An 18,411-nucleotide genomic window follows, 5' to 3' on the forward strand; every position below is an offset into this window, starting at 1 on the left:
GATTTAGATATGGACTGCTTGCCTCCTGATGTAAAATTCAATCCCCATCATTGAAACAATACTTCCGGCAGCCCAAGCAGCTGACAATGGAAATCCAATAGGATACCGTGGACTATCTGACGTTCTCCAAATACGAAGTGGAATTGTCGCATGGCCAACGTCTGTTTTTAAAATAATATTAGCAAAGCCTGTTCGTCGTATTTAGTGACAACAATGAAGAAAGAAGAAGAATAATAATAAAAAGAAAATCAAGAAATTCCGTAAGCAAAACATACACACAAGCGTAACAGTTAGGGCTACGAGGATTGATCGGACTTCGGGCTCTTTGCGAAGGATCTCCCCGATCCAAGCTAGTAGTGCGTATCTAATAAGAAGTTTTAGCTGAATACAATGCGTAAGCTGGGAGTTAGGAGAGTAGGACATACCCCCATCCACTGGTAGCGAAGGTCATGAAGTAGAAGGCCATGACTGTGGGCGTGGAATCAGGCCAGGCGGATAAGACAGAACAGCAGAGTACTTGCAGCAGCTTTGGTTATGTTAGACAAACCGCGAGTAAAATCCCATTATAGTATATTTATTGGAGTGTGAATCCACTTACCGCTGCACAGACGGCCACTTGCCATCGCCATTGCTTCTTGTCACTCAGATAATTGAGACCGACATTGGTGACGATTGAGATTGCGTATCCGCCCAAGGGGATGAGGTTGACAGTGTAGGTGCTATTCCCATCAATAAGGGTCTTTACAGCCAAGGACGGGCTAATGTATCTTACCTATATAGCTGTTCACCGTTGTCATTTTTCAGGCCCTGACACGGATCAGTATTCCACCTTGACACCATCACAAATAATTGGGATATACCTTGAGATACAACAGAAAATATGAGTTGCACCTCTGACTCCATGCATATTGAAGATAGGCAGCGATATAGAGCCAGCTCAATGGGCTTTTCAAAAGAGCACGGATCTTCTTCAGGACAACTTGCCGATTGACAAGTTCGTTCGTCTTAATCCCATAGCTCGCCATGCGGTCCACAGCAATTTTGCGTTCGGTTTTTGTTAACCACAGCGCCCGGGTGATGCTTGGAGAATCGGGGATAATGAATAGGCCAAGCATGCCCCATGCCATCGTTATACAACCTGTGACTATGAACAGCCATTGCCATCCTTGTAGTCCGCCTGCGCCATCCAGGTTCTTGTATAAGGCTGCTTGTAGAATACCGAGGAACATATTACCTGCCGTGCCACTGACACCGAAGATTGCCAGACGTGTTCCCAGTTCTTCCGGAGTATCTAGAGCTCTCGTTAGCTTGAAATAAGAGGCAGGAATGCGATATCCGTTGACTTACACCAGTTGAACAGTAGACTAGCAAGACCTGGCCAAGATGTCTGCCTTTTTTAAGTGTCTATACTTTTATCTTAGCAATGGTGAAGTTGTACTTACGGACTCGAAACCCCCCAAAAAGAATCTCAGTGCATATACAGTCCTTGCATTCTTTGCGGCAAATGTGCTGCATTGAGCATTAGCATGCTATAGACAACTTAGAGGGACTCATACGCCAAATTCAATGCACCCCAAATAATTTCACAGGTCGGCAGCCATACAGATGGCCTGATCTTGGTTTGCGTCAGTTGCGACGGCACGATTGCTATAGCGTATCCGATAGAAAAGAATGTCGTGAATTCCACAAGTTCGTTGCCATAAAGGCTGAGGGATTCCTTCATTCCTGAAACGTATGCTTGGGTAGTTGCAGACTGGTCCATGTCCTACAGTTCATCTGGTTAATTTCAATATTTTTCTTATCTTCAAAACAAAACACTTGTCCAGATTACGCCGAGAAACCGACCTTGGTCAAGCCAGAAACAAATGCCCATGTCAACAACAAAAAATCAATTTTAAGGACCACCAAGCGCTCTCTGCTCTTGCAGAGTTTCGATAAAATTGGGTTGTCCCATACTCGACTTCTTGTAGCTCGTGAGCTCTCATCATTCGAAGGGCGTTGTTCAATAACCACACTGTTTTTGGTCGTCGCCATCCTTCAGCTGGGCATATAAGCCTTTAGCGTGGTACGTCGTACCCAGTTGGAACTAAATTCCTTCATCGGAGACAAAAAGGTGCTTTGCGCTTGCAGACAGAAGGTTTATATGCTGGAAGGAATCTCTCATTTGTAAATTGCGCGATAGTTATCATCGATGGTCTGCGACATTGGCCTGTAGCCAAGTATTAGATACAAAGTCTGATTGGATCTTCGTAAAAGGCCAAAGATTTAAGATGGCTAAGAATTTTATTTCAAAAAACAATATGCAAGTTCTCTTTTAGTGTGTAAAAGAGTTTGAGTGTATGCAATACAGCATATGTGAATGGGTGTTGATGGTGTATTTCTTGGCTTGAAAGGTATCATCGTGTCATATCATTAAACCATTTGACACATGTTCCAAGATTGTGACCCCAACAGGTAATTTTGTTCGGAGCTCCTCCGGTCTTAGTTTCACCAATTCTCTTAAGAAGCAACAAGGATATGGCTGGGGTCATGGAGAATGGAGGGGTATAATGTTGCTATTCTTGAACTGTCTAGCCTCCATCTGTAGTGGCATCTCAGTATGTGTCCGTCTATAAAACCCGGCCCCCTCCCGATCGGCATAGAATGCAACATCAATCTTTGCTACTGTTATCTAGCAACCAAGTCTGTAATATCAGTATCTAATAGATTTTAGATATCATGCCTAACGACGCTTCTGCCCCTCTCTACCCCGCTTACCTCCCTGTCCGTCCGGAAGGCTTCACTCCAACTCTGAAAGTTCCACTTCAAGATATTCCTGAAGCAGGATGTCGCGCAGATCCCTCCCTACCAGAGATCTATACTAAAGACAGTCAGCTTAAGAGCATAACCCCGCGGATTGGGACGGAAATACGAGGAGTTCAGCTAAGTCAATTAAGTACGGATGGTTTGGATCAACTAGCACTGTTGGCTGCTCAGAGAGGCGTGCTCGTATTTGTATGGATGACCTAAATTTGATCCCTTCAATAATATAGCCCGCCTCTATTCCTATCAGCCGAGTATTGACTGACGACTCGGGCAGAGAGACCAAGATTTTGCCGACATTGGGACAGGCCGACAGCGGGATATCGCAGCTCACTATGGACCCCTCCATCAGGTTCGCCTGTGTTAAGCTTCGTAATGACCGGCAATTTGCATAAACTAATGACCTAGTTGCATAGCACCCGACGATGGGATATCCACAAGGGACTAGTCCTGAGTTCCAGGTCGTGTACGCAGACGAAAAAGTGTATGATAGCCTGCCCTCCGCACTGTATCCCCCGTCAGCTGATTTGTATATAGTGGAAATCTTCGTACTTTGCTTGGAACACGTACAAGCTATGACCTTTGGCACATAGATCAAACATTTACGCCCAACACACCTGGTGTAACATTCTTCTGGGTTCTTGAGACACCTGCGTCTGGCGGCGGGGATACAGCATTCACCTCACTGACAGCTGCCTATCAAGCTCTCTCGCCCACTTTTCGTGAAGGCCTACATCGGCTAAAACTCCTACACACCAGTGCCAGTGTGGGTGAGGTTGCACGTATTGGGCAGGAAAGAGCGCTGAAGGATGCAGTACAAACGGAACATCCGCTTGTTATTGGACACCCGGTCACCCATGATCCTGTGTTATTTGTGAACCCAGCTATTGCCAGACAAGTGGTTGGTTATAAGCCCGAGGAGTCGGAAAACCTGCTATCGTTTCTGCACAATCATATTCGGTCATTGGATTTCAGCTGCCGGGTTTCATGGGAAAAGGGAACTGTTGTCGTATGGGATCAAGTGTGTCTCGTATCTTCATGTTTTAGCTTGAAGACTATGCTAACTTGTGCATCAGAGAGCAGTTGCACACTCAGCTGTGCCAGACTTCGAGGATGGTGACCGCCGACATATGGTTAGAATCATCGCATATGGCAGTCAGCCCCAGGCGGTTTCCGTGCATAAACCGTCTAAGAATGCCTCTTAGTTTTATAAATGTCGAGTCTACTCCAAGATGAGAATTTACCAAGAAACGAGGTGAAAAATCCATTCAAACATTTGAAAAATCCGACAATGTCTTACAGCGGACTGTTCCTATCTTTGTTCTCTGTTCTCTCAGCTGCTCAATTACTCAATCTTTTAATATCTGTTCTAATAACTTACAACCTCACTTTGCCTACCACCACAAGTCATCACTTGCTAATATCTTCCACTCATACCCCTTACTATTCTTTGTATAACATACATCTCTAGATTGACTCGGTGGTAGCCTGTGATCTCTCACTTTTCTCTTCTCTTTCGCTAGTTCATCCTCACTTCATCACCTTACACTAATTTTATGCTCAACCACTCTTCAATAATAACTAATCTTTCAGCTATTCTATGAATTTCAGTTCTCATAGACACCATCCTCATACTCTACCTGACCACAACTTTTCCAAGTCCCTTCCTTCGCCTCCTTCTTCAATCATGCATTGCTATTACCATAATCTCACCTGTCACCACATTCACCTGTGATCTTATATCTCTACACTTATCATTCCATAGAATCCATGCACATGTGACATTTAAGGCCTCAAATTCCAGCACGCCGGCTTGATTCTATTGATACTCTCCCCTAGCTACTCGATCACCTTTCCAATGCTGTGACTACTGTTCCCATCAAATGCTCGCATCTATCCTTTCTTACTATCCTGAACTACACCTACACTTACTAGCGAGTATCCGCTAGATTCGAAATTACACCACGATGCCTGACCCGGATTCTGACCATGATCTTGGTCATGCCGGGCATGGTAAGACTCCCCGAGAAAGGGCGTTCATAACCTTTTCATATGCTAACAAAAGGTAGACAAACATGACGGACCCCCCAGAAAGCTCACCCCAAGAAGAGGAAAGAAAGAACTCCAAAGAATCCTCAAGCTTGAGACCGATAGTGAATGGCTCGAGTGGCTAAAAAGTGCACTAGTTGCCCCCTGGTGGAAAGAACTACACAGCGACTGTTTATCCAAGCCAAAATCAGGAAAGCCCGCCAGAGTCAGTCAGAAAGTGATTTTAGAAAGACTGACTCGCGGGGAGGCAAACGGAAAAACAAGATATAGCGCGCGATTTCCTGAAAAAGATGATTGGGATCTTGCTGATCATCTAGCACGCTTTGTGTATATGGTTAAGACCGAGAATTACAGGTCCAATCAGGGCGTTTTCTTCAGGAAGAACTTTCCCGAGCCATTCATGGAAGCCATTGTCTGGGCTCTTCTGAACTACATGAGGAGCACTGATGGAAGCTCTATATTAGGCAAGCGTCCATGCTCTGAGGAGTCCAAAGAAGAGCCACTGTTTTGCGTGGACTTGGAAGCAGACGAGCAGGACTCAGATCAGCCAAGTGTCGGAGAGCCTGAGCCGATAGATATTACGATTGAGAAATGGCGCGAGGAGATGATTCATCCAAGAGAGCGGATTATCTTGACCAGATATTCTCCGAATTTCAATCCACAGGAAAAATATTGGCAGTTCCAACTTATATCGGAGGCCCTTAAGAAGGCTGAAATGGCTTCTGTCGATGGACAGATTGAAAATCTAGGGGATTTGTCAACCGAGCAGAACATCGCTTGGGAACCTACTTTGGGCCATTCCGTTGATGGTTTAGATCCTTCAGTGAACAGCCAAATTGATCATTTTGACCCAATGAAAATAGCCGCCACGGCAGATCTAGAAGCAAGTATAGCTGCAGAGATTGACGCGAGTGACTTTGAGTCCTCCATGTTGATCATTCCAACCGAAGAATCATTGGAGCGATTTGAAAAACATCGAAAGATCCTGGACAATCTTGAATATCAGATAAACAATCACGAAGAGGCCTGTCAGATTCTCAAAATCGCAAATCCTAGAGCACCGCGGATGAGATCTATGAACCGATCAGTCGCTCTGAAGTTCTGGCAACCGGTTGCCGTAGCCCGTTTGCTTGATATTCGTTCAAATACTAAGGTTCGAGGTGCTATCCTCGGTGATTCTGTGGGGCTAGGAAAGACGTGGGTGGCCATTGCCGTAATGCTTAAGGTCTGCATTGCCTCAAACCTGTTCACTAAATAAGCTAATCAAGGAAAAACTAACCATATGATATAGATATGGGAAGATTATAACCAATCTGTGAAAAAGGCAATAGGCGAAGGAAATGAACCACCGCCAGGTAAACCATTCCTGGTCGTCATGCCTCCATCACTTATCATGCAATGGTGTGCAGAGATCACTCGAGTCACAGACAAATTGCAAGTTGTGTTGTACTATGGCAGTAAGACATCCAAAGAGGGCATACGTCCAGTGAAGACCATACTGCACAAGGAACATGAGCTGTTTGATGGTTCACCAGCCAATGGTCGAAAAGTAGTTATTACCTCCTATCAGACATTCAGCAACCGCCATGGGTCCGCCGCCGCAAAAGCATGGTGTAGAAGAACGCATCAGGTTTATATGGAGGATATACCAACTCCACCAAATGGTTTTCCGCACCTCCTTGACGGTTGTTTTTCAGATGTGATTGTTGATGAGGGGCATACACTTCGAAATTCGGACACCTCACAGTCCAGGGCAGTCCACTGGTTGAAGGCGAGCTTCTATCTACTATTGACTGCCACCCCCATTTACAACTCTCGTGAAGACGTGCGCGGATATATTCCACTACTGTTTCGTCCACCCTCTCAAGGGGATATGCATATGTTGAAGGAGTTAGGGGGAGACATTTTCAAATTGCCCCCTGAGGACCCTGCGAGAAACGTTTGCTGCACGAAAATGGCAGTGGAAGAGTACATTCTTGACAATAACGTGCCACCAATGGTGGCAGGGGAGCGCTTACGTGTCATATTTGGCCAGATCATGGTTAGGAGAACGTTATCATCTCGTATGGAGTCATTCGGTTCAAGGATGATAGGAAGCGATATACCGCCAACCCATCGCAGAGTTTGCACTACAGTATACAGTCGAAAAGAACACGATATGTATACTAGGCTTTCTGCTATTCATTATGATGGGCTATTCATGGAAGATCCGAGGGATCCGACCAAAATAGTTTGGAACATGGCCAAACTCCGCAAACTTTGTCTTTTGACCTCATGGCTAGGTTTCGATCATCTCGAGCATGCGCTCCACGCGCCCAAGATACCTAAAGCCTGCAAGGATTTGAAACAAGGGACTTTAGGAGCCGTCTTCGCACGAACCATAGTGGAGGAAATGAAGCCTCAATTCCAAGAGTCTATCTACCAGAGCATCGAAACGATAGTAGAAACGCGGAGAACCTGGGTTCTCGAGTTTCTCCTAAAGGGTTCGCCCAAGATGCGGGCTATGCTTCCCGTCCTGCGTGATCAGGTAATTGTTCATGGCGAAAAAGCAATGGTATGGACCCAGTTCCCCGCTGAACAGATCTATGTTGCAGCAATTCTTAAAGAGGCCAATATTGATGCGGAGGTTTTCCATGCAGGACTGACTCGTGATGAGAGGATGAACCTTGTCGAGCGGTTTACACAGAAGCATGACGAATGCATGGTATTGATATGTGCATATAATGTCAATGCTGCTGGCATGAATCTACAAAATCTCTGCCGCAACGTTCATATCCTCACAATGGGCTTGTCCAAGTCAGTTGTTAACCAGGCTATTGGAAGAGTAAGTCGACTTGGCCAAGAGCGTATGACGTTCGTCTATGAGTATCGCCTTCGGTCCTCCTTTGACGAAGACCTTGTTTCCCGCAGTGAGCGAAAAGCCCTCCCAGGTTTAGTCGCAGACCTCGGTGAGGGTTTCAGTTTCCCTTCAATCTCAGAAGGTGAAGAGGGTCTAACCAACCGATGGGTACTGCGAGCTGGAGAGTTATATCAACTTGCACCTGGCGAGCTTATAAGAAAGGAGGACATCACAGAGAGTAGGCCTATTCTCGAGGAGTTAATGAGGTCTATGGAAGACACCATTTAGTTTATGAGTTTTCTATAATTTTTCTTTCTTTTATCGTTTGTGATGATACTGGCACCATTGAGAAAAGCTAACAAACCTCGCGTGCACCCCACAAGTATTGTCCAAAAGAATAATTCTAATTGATGGGGTGGTGGAGCTAAAGAAATTCTGGAGTCAGGCTTTCAGAGTGCCAAAGGTCCGCCCTGGAGTTTTAGAGATATTACCTAGTCGATCCGCTGCGAATTAAGTATTTTTGTGTATTTTAATGAAATCGTCTCTTCAAGCGAGATGAATATCGAACTATAGAAACCCTCCTTGTCTAATATACTATAGTACTTGTATTAGTAGTCTTGGCGTTGGTCAACTGCACCGAGGCACGTGCGGAACCAGCGGATTCTCCCAGGTTGGATTAGCGCCGGATTTAGGGAGTTGACAACAACTAAAGGGAACTGCGACCTATCTTCAATACTTCCGCTGACATCGAGGCTCATGTTCTAGGACATGATGCACTCAGAATTTCCGTCATTCTGATACCATTATACTCATCCCACTGAGGTGATCTCATCCTACCGCGAACTGTTGATCTCGCCGCGAATGTCTTGTACTTGACGCCTGAACTTCAGATCTAGCCCAGCAGGCCGGCAAGTGCCGTCCAACCAAGCAGTCAGCCATGTCTGTCTTGCAAGGGACTATGAATGTACCTATGACTACATCCACTGCACAAGCTCTTAATACAACGATCCCGGCCGCCGCTACCTCTGCACTATCCTCTTCTGCGCGCGAACTGCTCGCCGCCCCGTTCCGTCGTTTCTCCGCACTCTCGTCGCATGTCAACCGGCTGGTGGGGTTACCGAGTATGGCAACATATTTGCGAGGCTCAGAATTGGCAGGACCAGCAGGGGGTGCAGTGGTAGAAGCGACACAGACAGCGGCAGAGGCCGCCAGGGAAGGCGTCGTTGAAGCCGCCGCGCAGGCCGACTCAAGTTACCATCTGACCGACATCTTCCAGGCTGTTATTAAGTTCAGTGGGTTCTTTTCCTACTTGACTAGTCGATGGTCTTTGGCTTGCTTCACTGTGGTAAAGTTCTACCTGCCGGATAGTTTTCATGGTCATCTTGCCCTAATAGATCAAAGGCCCTTGTTCTGAACAGGATCACCATATATGCGTCTACCCGGCGACACCTCCATCTTGATTGGAGCCGGCGACTAGCTTTACGAATTATACCGATCCTTCTTTTTATATCTCAGATTCACTCCCTACTCCGCACAATCCGTTGCCAGACGTCGACCGAGTACTCGCTCATTCGATACGGCACTCCCGGGAAACGTTTGTTGTTTGATCATGCTGGGGGCGGAGGGTTTCTGTATTCACTCGGCTCCACACTTTTACCATGGGAGACCGATGAGCAATCTTGCAGTGCAATGAACATGGGCCGGCCCGCTAGTTCCTCGGATATTTCCTACGGATCGTTTGTGCTTCTCTGGCCAGTGTTCCTCCGGCTGTGCCTAAGCCACTTTGTTGAAACACTTTCGTGCGCGCTACAGGGAAGAGCAGTGGTTACAGAAGCTGGGATGTCTATTTTCGAGCATTCTCTTGCATTTGCCGAGGCGGAGTCTACAATTAGTCAAACGCTTGGGCTAGGACTGTTTGGTCTACCCAAGCAAAGTGCTAGCAAAGATGACTTAGGAGAAAGCGCCCAATCCACCCTTCATCTACTTAGTAGGACTCAAGTTCTCGAGCGGATGAATGTGACCCCAGAGCTACTTCTGATCGCTTTGATATCATGTTGCAATAGCCTCACTTCAAACGTCCTAGATGTGTTTGGTAAACAGAGCCGGTACCGGTTGTTCAACACGGCATTCTGGGGCCTTTGCTTCATGTCTACCATGGCGTGGGGCTTGGTGAAAGGCTCGTCTGTGGGAAGTGAGAATGTGGTCTTAAAATTTCCCACAGTTTGCATCGTGGGATTCGTACCACATCTGCTAATTCTATCGGGCATTATCACATGCGCTGTGATCTATATGCTTGCTCTCCTCATCACAGCTTTCTCCCTTCCTGTCGATACTCCTCAGCCGTTGTCGCTTCGGGAAAGATTCACACTGGCACATGAGAATATGCAGGGCGCTACCCAGTTTCACAATATTCGATTCAATAGACACGAAGACTTCTATACCACCCTGTTGAGAATTGGATATACCGCCCTGACTGCGGCCAGCGAGGCGGTGTTTCTGAACGAAGGCAAAGGAGTTGTTGCTCGGAGTATGACATGGCTAGAAGAAGATAGGTTAGCGGAGATCGAATCGTCACGACAAAGGCGATCTCTTCGGGACCCCGTCAGCCATACGAGTGACATTCCTTTCGGAGGTGGCGAATCTGTGGACTTCGATATACCGGAAGCGCCTTCCGATTGGGAAAGTGGATATGGCCGGGAAAAGAAGATCGAGAAGCCCAAGAATGGATCAAGATCCCTGCGAACTCAGACAGACCCGGGTGGTGTAGGGGCCTTCCGAGGCATGGTCCGATGGTACCATGGCTTTGCTTTCTTCCGTGGAATTTTCTATCTCCTCCTTAGATGGACCGCTTATGGCTTGGACAAGCTGTTGAGCAAGATTGGAATTAGTGCCCGACCGCAATGGCTGAAAACTATAGTAAGATCGCGTAAGAGTCGACCCCAAGAACTGAAGAACAAACAAACGGAGTCCCTCGATTTCTGGATCTTGACGGATACTGGCGAGTTGGTGCTACCGGCGGATCACGAGTTTGACGTAGAAACAGAAATGAGGAAGCGGGAACGATCAGGGGCAACGCTTTGGGAGCAGTCGGATGAGCAGCGACTCGATGACAAGCTCTACGGCTGGTGGAAGGCTGGAGGCTCATGGGGTGACCGCGACTTGAGCTCAGACTACTCACCACCCGAAAACGATATTGATGACACGACCAGTGTCGTCTCAATGTCTACGACCGCAGACTCCGAATGGGAGGATGAATCGGACGGTCGCCGTACACCCACCCGCGATAACCCTTTCCCTTCAGGTTTCTCTCGCGAAAGCACTACCGTACAAGAATCGATGGTGGATATTAGCTCTTTCGCGCGCTTGCTCGATCCGCGTGATCAGGAAAGCAGGCAGGAAGCACGCATCCTAGCTGCCCATCTTGCTGCCGGTCAAGAGGGCCGAATACTGACTCGACGTCGCTTTCAGCAACAGATAGAGCATGAAAGGGCACAGGTATTACTGTCATCTCGATTGTCTCAGGAAATAAGATCCGAAAAACGAAAGCCTACCATGGAAGAGGAGAGCGAGATACTTGAAAAACTTATCCTCTCCCGACGCTCAAGCGCTTCTGTCCGTGCTGACGAGCAGTCCTGGGAATCTGGCGCCTCCGGATTGGGACCAAGCGGGCCACCGTGTGTTATCTGCCAGACAAACCCACGTTCAGTCATTACTTGGCCATGCCGATGCCTCTGCGTTTGCGAAGAGTGTAGGGTGAGCCTTGCAATGAACAATTTTGGTAGTTGTGTGACTTGCCGCCAGGACGTTGGGGGATTCGTGCGGCTGTGGGTACCATAGAATTCCTTTCTTCCAATTCAATTCCACTACTTTTTTAATGTTCTTCTACGACGGCGTTACCCTGATGGACATACCATTGCATATATTACTACATCATCATCATCATCATCATATCACCACTTATCTTCGTTCTCGTTTTAGTTTTCATACAAAATGTACTCTCCTTACATACCCGATGATAAGCAAAAGGATCAGTACTACTGCATATCATCCAACGTGATTTAATATTTGACCAAACCTGTTTATTAACAAAGGTAGGTAGAAAGTAAGCCAGGGAGCAACAAAAGCAAACAATTCCAACAATCACGAACCAAAAGGCCAGACAGAAGGTAAAAACAAGCAAAGCAATCATTAAAATTATATTATTACAAACCCCAAGCCTAAGTCATCATACTATCATTCAATATCAGCAGGGACGACAATCATGGAGAGACGTACCCCTTCCACCGAAGAGTAAACATCGAGTCCCACTAAGGAATCAAAGGTGGTAATACGCAGCCACAGCAGCGATAGCCACACCGGCCAAGCCCCCGGTAACTTGTGCTGCTCCATTTGTCTTAAGAGGCGGGGTAGCTGAGCTGCTTGCTCTGCCCGAAGAGGAAGCACCACCTGCACCTCCGCCAGCACCACCAGTGTGAGTGGATGCTCCTGGAGAAGAAGAGACATGGGATGAGCTAAGTGCCGAAGACGAGGGCTTGGGGCTGGAGGATGCATGAGAGGAGACGGTGGGGATGGTCATGGAGCCTGTGGGTGATGCCCTTGTTCCTGTGCCTGTTGCCGTTGCCGTTGTGGTTGTGGTTGACTGGGGGGTAGTTGAGGCTCCTGGGTTAGGCACGCTGATGGGATGGCCAGCTGAGGAGCATGCGGAGACGACGATATTAGAGACGGCTTTGTGTGGTGATTAGCCTATTAGTTCCAGGAGTAGTCCGGGGGGATGGAGACGTACAAGATTGCTCGGCGAGAGGACAGGCTTGTGCAACACATGGACTGACTTTCGGGACGAGCTCGGGCTTCTGGCAGTGGCACGCGAAATCGGTTAAGGATGGGCATCCATCGCCTTGCAGAGCGTTGACGAGACATGACGCCTGTAGGATTGGTTAGTGTTGTTCGGTGGTTGTGAAGGGGAGTGGTGGACTTTACTGCGCAGGGTGGGATATTGGGGAGGGTTTGGGCAGCGGCCAGACTAGCAAACAGGATGATCATATGGTGGATGAGCTGCATATTGGTAGCTTAGATGCTTCTGTGAAAAGAATAGAAGGGAAGTTGGAGTGATATCGAAACGAGTGTCGAGATGTAACGAGCGGTGGCGACGACGGAGTTATATCTCTCGGGAGAAATGAGCGTCTTTTTATAAGCCATGAGGGGAACGTTTCACCAGATTCAGGGAATTGCATCACATGTTTATTAACGTTAAGATTAGAGCTTGTTTGATTACAAGCTTCTATGGTCAGGACGGTGCGATTCTTCTGGTTGGGGGAAGTCTATCCAATCGTTCCTGGACCGTCGCGCCATGTGACATGCAACCTGAACCATACCTCAGTTCATTCTCTGGTACACCTGGGGAGTAAGACCTCCTTTGGTGCGGTTGGCGTCGCCCCGATACGTACTCCGTACACCCTGGGGATAATCAAGGTACGGCACAGGGACGTAAGCAACGCTAATTATGATGCCTTTTTGACCTATTGACTTCACTATTGCAGAAGGCATACGTAGGCTCGGACCAGGGTGCTCTGTACCTATACGCTGGAGTGTCATTTGGATGAGGTGCTAGGATTGCGAAGCTACTAGGATGAGAGCGGGCTTGTACAGATCACTGGCCATGTTATTGGTGAGCACCGTGCAAACAATTTCGATACCTGGCTAGTTGAAAGGCAAGAAGTCTGTAAAGCTGTCGATATCAAAAGCCTGAAGTAGGACTACTGCCATGGGTAGTAAACACTTTGAGGGCTAGAAACGTAACCAAGCACTTACTAGCTCGTATGGAGACTCGATCTGACTGGACCACATATTTAGCACTCTGGCTAGTAGATTGCAATTTCACTCCTGCTACCACTCATGTGCTATAAGGACAAAGGTAAGATATGGCGAAGCCATCGGGGCATGGGTCAATGTGTCACAGGTGGCGAATCAAAACAGCCTATACCGAGAACACAAAGTCCAGTGAGACGGCTCCGGGACTTTGCTGATAGGTTTCTACCAACCCGTAAAGTAAGACATCTACTAGGATCTTGTGCAATGGGGCCTGGCCGAGAACAAAGCAAGTGTAACATAGGCGAGTTACTGTCTGTTCGCGTGTGGCTGTCGTCAAAGAGGGTTCTTTGTGGTGGAGTATTCTGTCTTTGTCTCCCCGTTTGTGAAATTTAGGGACTCGCCAATGGGACAACTTCCAGTATTGCTAGCCCGTATGCATAGTTGGATAGGACTTTTCACGCTACCAACGAGTAGGTGCGCAATTTAATGAAATGCAAGATGAAATCCATTATGAACTTGGGTCACACAACCAATGATGTGAGCATCCAAGTTACCGCAATCGAGGGTATGTATATACAGTATCTTCCCAACGCCCTGCTCCGAATACCAAACCAACGCCATATATCTTCGACACTCATCCGTTCCAGATGGGGCTATCTGTACAATGGAGTAGTGGTTCAGGACAGAAGCTCATCAACGTATGCCCTCTGTTTGATATCATCCTTGTGTTTGAGTAGCACGGCCAAAACCTCAATTGGGGGGTTGAGATTCAAAGAATTCGCGCGTCTCCATCGCTTCAACCGAGCAATTCCAATGCAAGGCTAGATATCAGTCAGCTAGTCGTTCTCCTTGAGCACCAGAGAATGTTGGGCTCCTTAGAACTTATGATGGACTAAGCGAACGTACCCCAAATTGACTGGAAAGATCGAAATGTCGCAGGATCTTCTCATGTAGGGTGAGATCTTGCTGGTGAACTGGCATGCATACTGTTAGCGTTTGACTCTGCAACGTGTAGCTATGATCGGAAATGAATCGGGTGAACACTAACACCGAGGTCCCCTTCTCTTCTCTTCCTCTTTCCTCCAGTATTGTTGTAAGTCCTTCTCAGTAATTTTGATGGCCTTTTCGTCTTCTTTCGACAACGGCTGTTCAATCTCCGCTTGCGCTTGTTGCCTCACGGCCAGCTCTGCCACATGCGGCTGCGAGGGCTCGGTGGGCGTAACCGACACTTGTTCAGGCTCCGGGACCTTCTCAGAAATAGAGGCGATGACTGGTTCAAGGTCTTTGGTCTTCTGCGTTTGCGTCGGTGTCGCCGATGGCTTGGTTACTCTGGACTTGGATCCAAATGAGAGGGTGGCCTGGTTAGAGCGGGTGGCCGTGGCCCGGCCACCGCGACGACGAGTGGGAGGCATTTTTGCGATATATGTGCACTATAGAATGGAGTTGTTGCAGAAATATAGTCGGAGTCTACAAGGTACTAATGTGCAGGGTGGAGAGAAAGATCGGGTCTGGGGTCAAACCGGTACTGTGTAGTTCGAAGATAGTGGGGACATCGATGTCATAAAGTTTGGGTTGGTTGTTGCACATGGCAACCGAAACCCTCAGTATCGGATATGGCAGTTGGGTGAGAAGTGGAAGCTCTCACTGAGTATAATATATTAGTATTATTTTTTACTCTACAGGAAGCTTTCTCTATAAGTATACGTCTTCTTTTTCTTCGTATTTTATTTTTTGTTTTCTTTGTTGTCGTCCAGGTTATACATACTTGCGGTAGTTCCAAGCAACATACGAAAGTATTTTGTCTTGTCCGAATGCGGCTACTCAGGAATAGTCACAACCCTATACGATTAGTTAAAGCGAAAAATAGTGATACTAGTGATAGATATGAAGTTAGAAGACAAGCCACTTAATTTTCAATATCAAAAGCTGGACAGTAATTTCTCGTCCTCGAGTGATCTACGATAGTAATATGTCACCCCGCATTCTGAGTAATAGCAGCCTAATAGTCATCACGTTCCGGGGGATCCTAGCGAGTGTCCAGGCCTCAGCATCAATCGGCTTCCGACACTACCTCTCTATCCTTCCAATGTGGCTATCAACACCCGCGACCTCGCTAACATGCCGGCAGAGGAGCAATCGAGCGACTATACTCGCTATGTGAAACATGTGTATATGTGTACACCATACCCTGATACAATAAAGATTGTTACAAGATCGAGTGTGGCCTTTTTCTGTTCGTTGGACAGTTTTCATTGATCCTGTTACTCGTAGTAAAATAGACATGAATCGATTATGACGTAAGGACCAAAGAGTGAAGAAGTTGATAGCACTCAATCCTTGATTACCTTTCATGATAGCTGCCTGATGTGTCACTAAGGAGTTAAGACTACCGCGTTGTTGTCTCTAGTATTTGCTGAGACATGCATATGTACATGGAGGGGGCTGTTCACAGGGCAGTGACAGGGCGTCGAGGCCAATGAGACATTTCAGCCTTGTTGGGTCTGGTGGGTTCGAGATGCGAAGTGTACCAGTGGTTCACCGAGTCTTATTTATAGAAAAAAGAGGGCCTGGGTATGATGGCAGTATTGCTTGACCTTCCGTCAAGGAGGATATCGAGAAAATCGAATAAATTCGGAGTGAAAGATAGAATAGTAAATATGTGGCTCTCGTATTCATGGAAATGAGTTGTTGCCGATCCGCTGACGGAAGAGAGTGCATGGTAACCCGGAAAGGGTTGGCAAAGCCGCCGATCGAATCGAGGCTCGACAAGAGGTACTTGTAGCCGCCGCAATCGACTTGCTCCTCAATCACAACTTCCACCCACCCCCACATAGGCGGCTATTCAGCACCTATTCCTGCGCCCTTTTACGCTTATTTCAAAATTCCCCGGTTTCACTTACCCAAAGCCTGAGACATCTGCGCCTTTTGGCTTCGATACTTGCCAATCGAACAATCCCGTACGTCGTCTGCGATCCACTGGGAAAGTGCTCCGTTTCTTGGGTCGTCCGAGCGCTTCTCCAGGACAACACAAGCCGCTTACCGCAACTGCGCCATCGCAAAAGCTTCGGCGCAAGGCGATCGAGCGGAATACGCTGGCCCATCCGGTCTCTATGAGCCTTTCAAGGAGTTTGAGGTCGTCGAGGTCGCATACCCCCCGGATAAGCTCCGGAGCGCATCCCTCTCAGCCGCCCCATGGTGGTGCGGGTGTAGCGCTCTCAGCATGGCCGCCTTCGTGCGAGTGTCGGGGCCGCCGAATGGCAACTTTCTGATCGGATATCCAGGTATATCCGCAACCATGGTGAGTGTTAGCCTTCCCTCCCCTTGATATGGCATGAGCGTCGCAATAACCGGTTGACTAGCCTCGCATCGAAGGCAAAGTTGAGATCAGACCTAGTGTCGGCATTACGGCTCCCGTCAATATATCCCTCGTTACCATTTACCTCCAACGTCGTGAGACAATACACCCTTCGGCGGATTCCGTTACTAAGAAACACCTGGCCCCTCCTCGGAAAGAGACTACAGATCTCGTGGGCAAGGAGATGCTGCTTTTTCGCTGCCCTGCCGGTCGAGAATACGAGGAGGTCATTTCTATGGACCTGCCTTTCGTCCTTTTCATCCCCTTCGGGCGCGGTGGGCAAGATGCGTCTCGGCGAGTCCCCCCGGCGAGTTTACAGCTTCCGAGTCGAACGGCGGAGACATACTACGAGATTGTGGTGACGGTCCAACAAGGACATTCAGATCAGAGAAAACACATGTTTCCAGTGCCAATCGCACGCTACGATACACTCTCTACATTTGGGATGTATAACCGTCCCGAGGCAGCAGAACGGGTATCGGATCACTTAGTCACTCTGGGCATCTCATTACCCCGATGGTCCTATGGCCCACTTGACCCAGTGAGTGTCTACGTCAAACTATCGCCAAACCCGGATTGGATGAGCAAAGCTCGAAAGGTTACAATAAGCAAGATCACTATTGGTATCGACGAAGAAATTATATATAATCACCAGGGTGATGAACCGCAGAGGAAAGTGAAAACCTTAACAAAGCGAACTGAGCATATTGGAATGAAGCTGCCACCGTCCGGCTTCCTAACAAACCTCGGCTTAGTATTTCCAGCGAAGGATATGCGAGATGCCGAGGGAATACTTCCCAGAGGGAAACCTGCTTTTCCGATGTATGCAGTGAGCGGGTTCACGACCACCGCAAGCCTTTATAAGATTGAGTACTACTTAACGGTAAAGGTTCGTATTTTAGTTCGACCGCACCCTTCCGAATATTTAGTAGGTGAAGCTCACTGGCCATAGGCCCACTTGACATCTGCAAGGGATATTGTTATTCGACAGCCAATAGTAGTTTGCCCTCTTGATCATGCCGGGTGTAAAGAAGAAATGGAGGCTATTGAGCAGGCCGCTCGAGATGCTGTCCATGTGAACCCAGATAACCCCATGCTGCCCTTACCCTCGATAATACGACCCAGTGACCCTAACGCTCTTCGTCATCTCGGAGTAGCCATTGTCGGTAACCAGAAGAAGCCTTTGATCGATTGAGCAGAGGCAATGACCAAACTCTTGGATATCCTCATTGGGAGTCCGATGTCTTGCTCAATTTCGGTGGTGGAGGTTTCCACTCTTGCTACACCAAATATACAAGATAGGGCTCAGCCTGCACTGCGAGATTCGCGTGCAATCCCCAGCTCGCAAGAAAGCCGAGCAAGATCACGTTTCACGAATGCATGGGTCCCGGAGTTATTTGTTGCATGGTATTCATGATAGCCTTTGTATTTCGTCTTCGCTGGCCGGGAGGAAAACGGGGTGTTTGGGTTTGATTAGCATTAGGGAGGGATCCTGTTGGTCAGGGGTCACTTGTTTTTCCGATATCATTCCCTAACTGTGTACGCTCAATCTAATATG

The 18,411-nt window shown here is 47.7% G+C and overlaps 7 protein-coding genes across 7 annotated transcripts; 4 read left to right on the forward strand and 3 right to left on the reverse strand.

Annotated features, from left to right (window-relative positions):
• Positions 1 to 638: 638 nt before the first annotated feature.
• Positions 639 to 2,034, reverse strand: AO090023000212 (uncharacterized protein; the record flags this gene model as incomplete). Its single annotated transcript, XM_023235483.1, has 5 exons — positions 639 to 719; positions 861 to 1,291; positions 1,443 to 1,509; positions 1,604 to 1,765; positions 1,846 to 2,034. The coding sequence occupies 5 exons, from the start codon at positions 2,032 to 2,034 to the stop codon at positions 639 to 641; spliced, it is 930 nt and encodes a 309-aa protein (XP_023090501.1).
• Positions 2,035 to 2,718: 684 nt separating this feature from the next.
• AO090023000213 (TauD/TfdA dioxygenase family protein) lies at positions 2,719 to 3,922 on the forward strand (the record flags this gene model as incomplete). Its single annotated transcript, XM_023235485.1, has 4 exons — positions 2,719 to 2,994; positions 3,080 to 3,154; positions 3,219 to 3,286; positions 3,340 to 3,922. The coding sequence occupies 4 exons, from the start codon at positions 2,719 to 2,721 to the stop codon at positions 3,920 to 3,922; spliced, it is 1,002 nt and encodes a 333-aa protein (XP_023090502.1).
• Positions 3,923 to 5,182: 1,260 nt separating this feature from the next.
• Positions 5,183 to 7,978, forward strand: AO090023000214 (uncharacterized protein; the record flags this gene model as incomplete). Its single annotated transcript, XM_023235486.1, has 3 exons — positions 5,183 to 5,879; positions 5,940 to 6,076; positions 6,143 to 7,978. The coding sequence occupies 3 exons, from the start codon at positions 5,183 to 5,185 to the stop codon at positions 7,976 to 7,978; spliced, it is 2,670 nt and encodes an 889-aa protein (XP_023090503.1).
• Positions 7,979 to 8,627: 649 nt separating this feature from the next.
• AO090023000215 (putative ubiquitin-protein ligase (Asi3)) lies at positions 8,628 to 11,527 on the forward strand (the record flags this gene model as incomplete). The annotated part of the gene is made up of 2 exons (XM_001820737.3): positions 8,628 to 9,035; positions 9,092 to 11,527. The coding sequence occupies 2 exons, from the start codon at positions 8,628 to 8,630 to the stop codon at positions 11,525 to 11,527; spliced, it is 2,844 nt and encodes a 947-aa protein (XP_001820789.1).
• A 478-nt stretch (positions 11,528 to 12,005) lies between these two features.
• On the reverse strand, positions 12,006 to 12,748 carry AO090023000216 (CFEM domain-containing protein; the record flags this gene model as incomplete). The annotated part of the gene is made up of 3 exons (XM_023235487.1): positions 12,006 to 12,298; positions 12,474 to 12,612; positions 12,668 to 12,748. The coding sequence occupies 3 exons, from the start codon at positions 12,746 to 12,748 to the stop codon at positions 12,006 to 12,008; spliced, it is 513 nt and encodes a 170-aa protein (XP_023090504.1).
• Positions 12,749 to 14,175: 1,427 nt separating this feature from the next.
• AO090023000217 (putative DNA polymerase delta subunit 4) lies at positions 14,176 to 14,910 on the reverse strand (the record flags this gene model as incomplete). The annotated part of the gene is made up of 3 exons (XM_001820739.3): positions 14,176 to 14,319; positions 14,405 to 14,472; positions 14,547 to 14,910. The coding sequence occupies 3 exons, from the start codon at positions 14,908 to 14,910 to the stop codon at positions 14,176 to 14,178; spliced, it is 576 nt and encodes a 191-aa protein (XP_001820791.1).
• A 1,808-nt stretch (positions 14,911 to 16,718) lies between these two features.
• Positions 16,719 to 18,048, forward strand: AO090023000218 (arrestin C-terminal domain-containing protein; the record flags this gene model as incomplete). The annotated part of the gene is made up of 3 exons (XM_001820740.3): positions 16,719 to 16,796; positions 16,858 to 17,742; positions 17,806 to 18,048. 3 exons carry the CDS (start codon positions 16,719 to 16,721, stop codon positions 18,046 to 18,048), a joined length of 1,206 nt encoding a protein of 401 aa, XP_001820792.1.
• Between the last annotated feature and the right edge of the window lie 363 nt (positions 18,049 to 18,411).

This window comes from Aspergillus oryzae, chromosome 3 (genome assembly GCF_000184455.2).
Source record: "Aspergillus oryzae RIB40 DNA, chromosome 3".
Taxonomy (NCBI): domain Eukaryota; kingdom Fungi; phylum Ascomycota; class Eurotiomycetes; order Eurotiales; family Aspergillaceae; genus Aspergillus; species Aspergillus oryzae.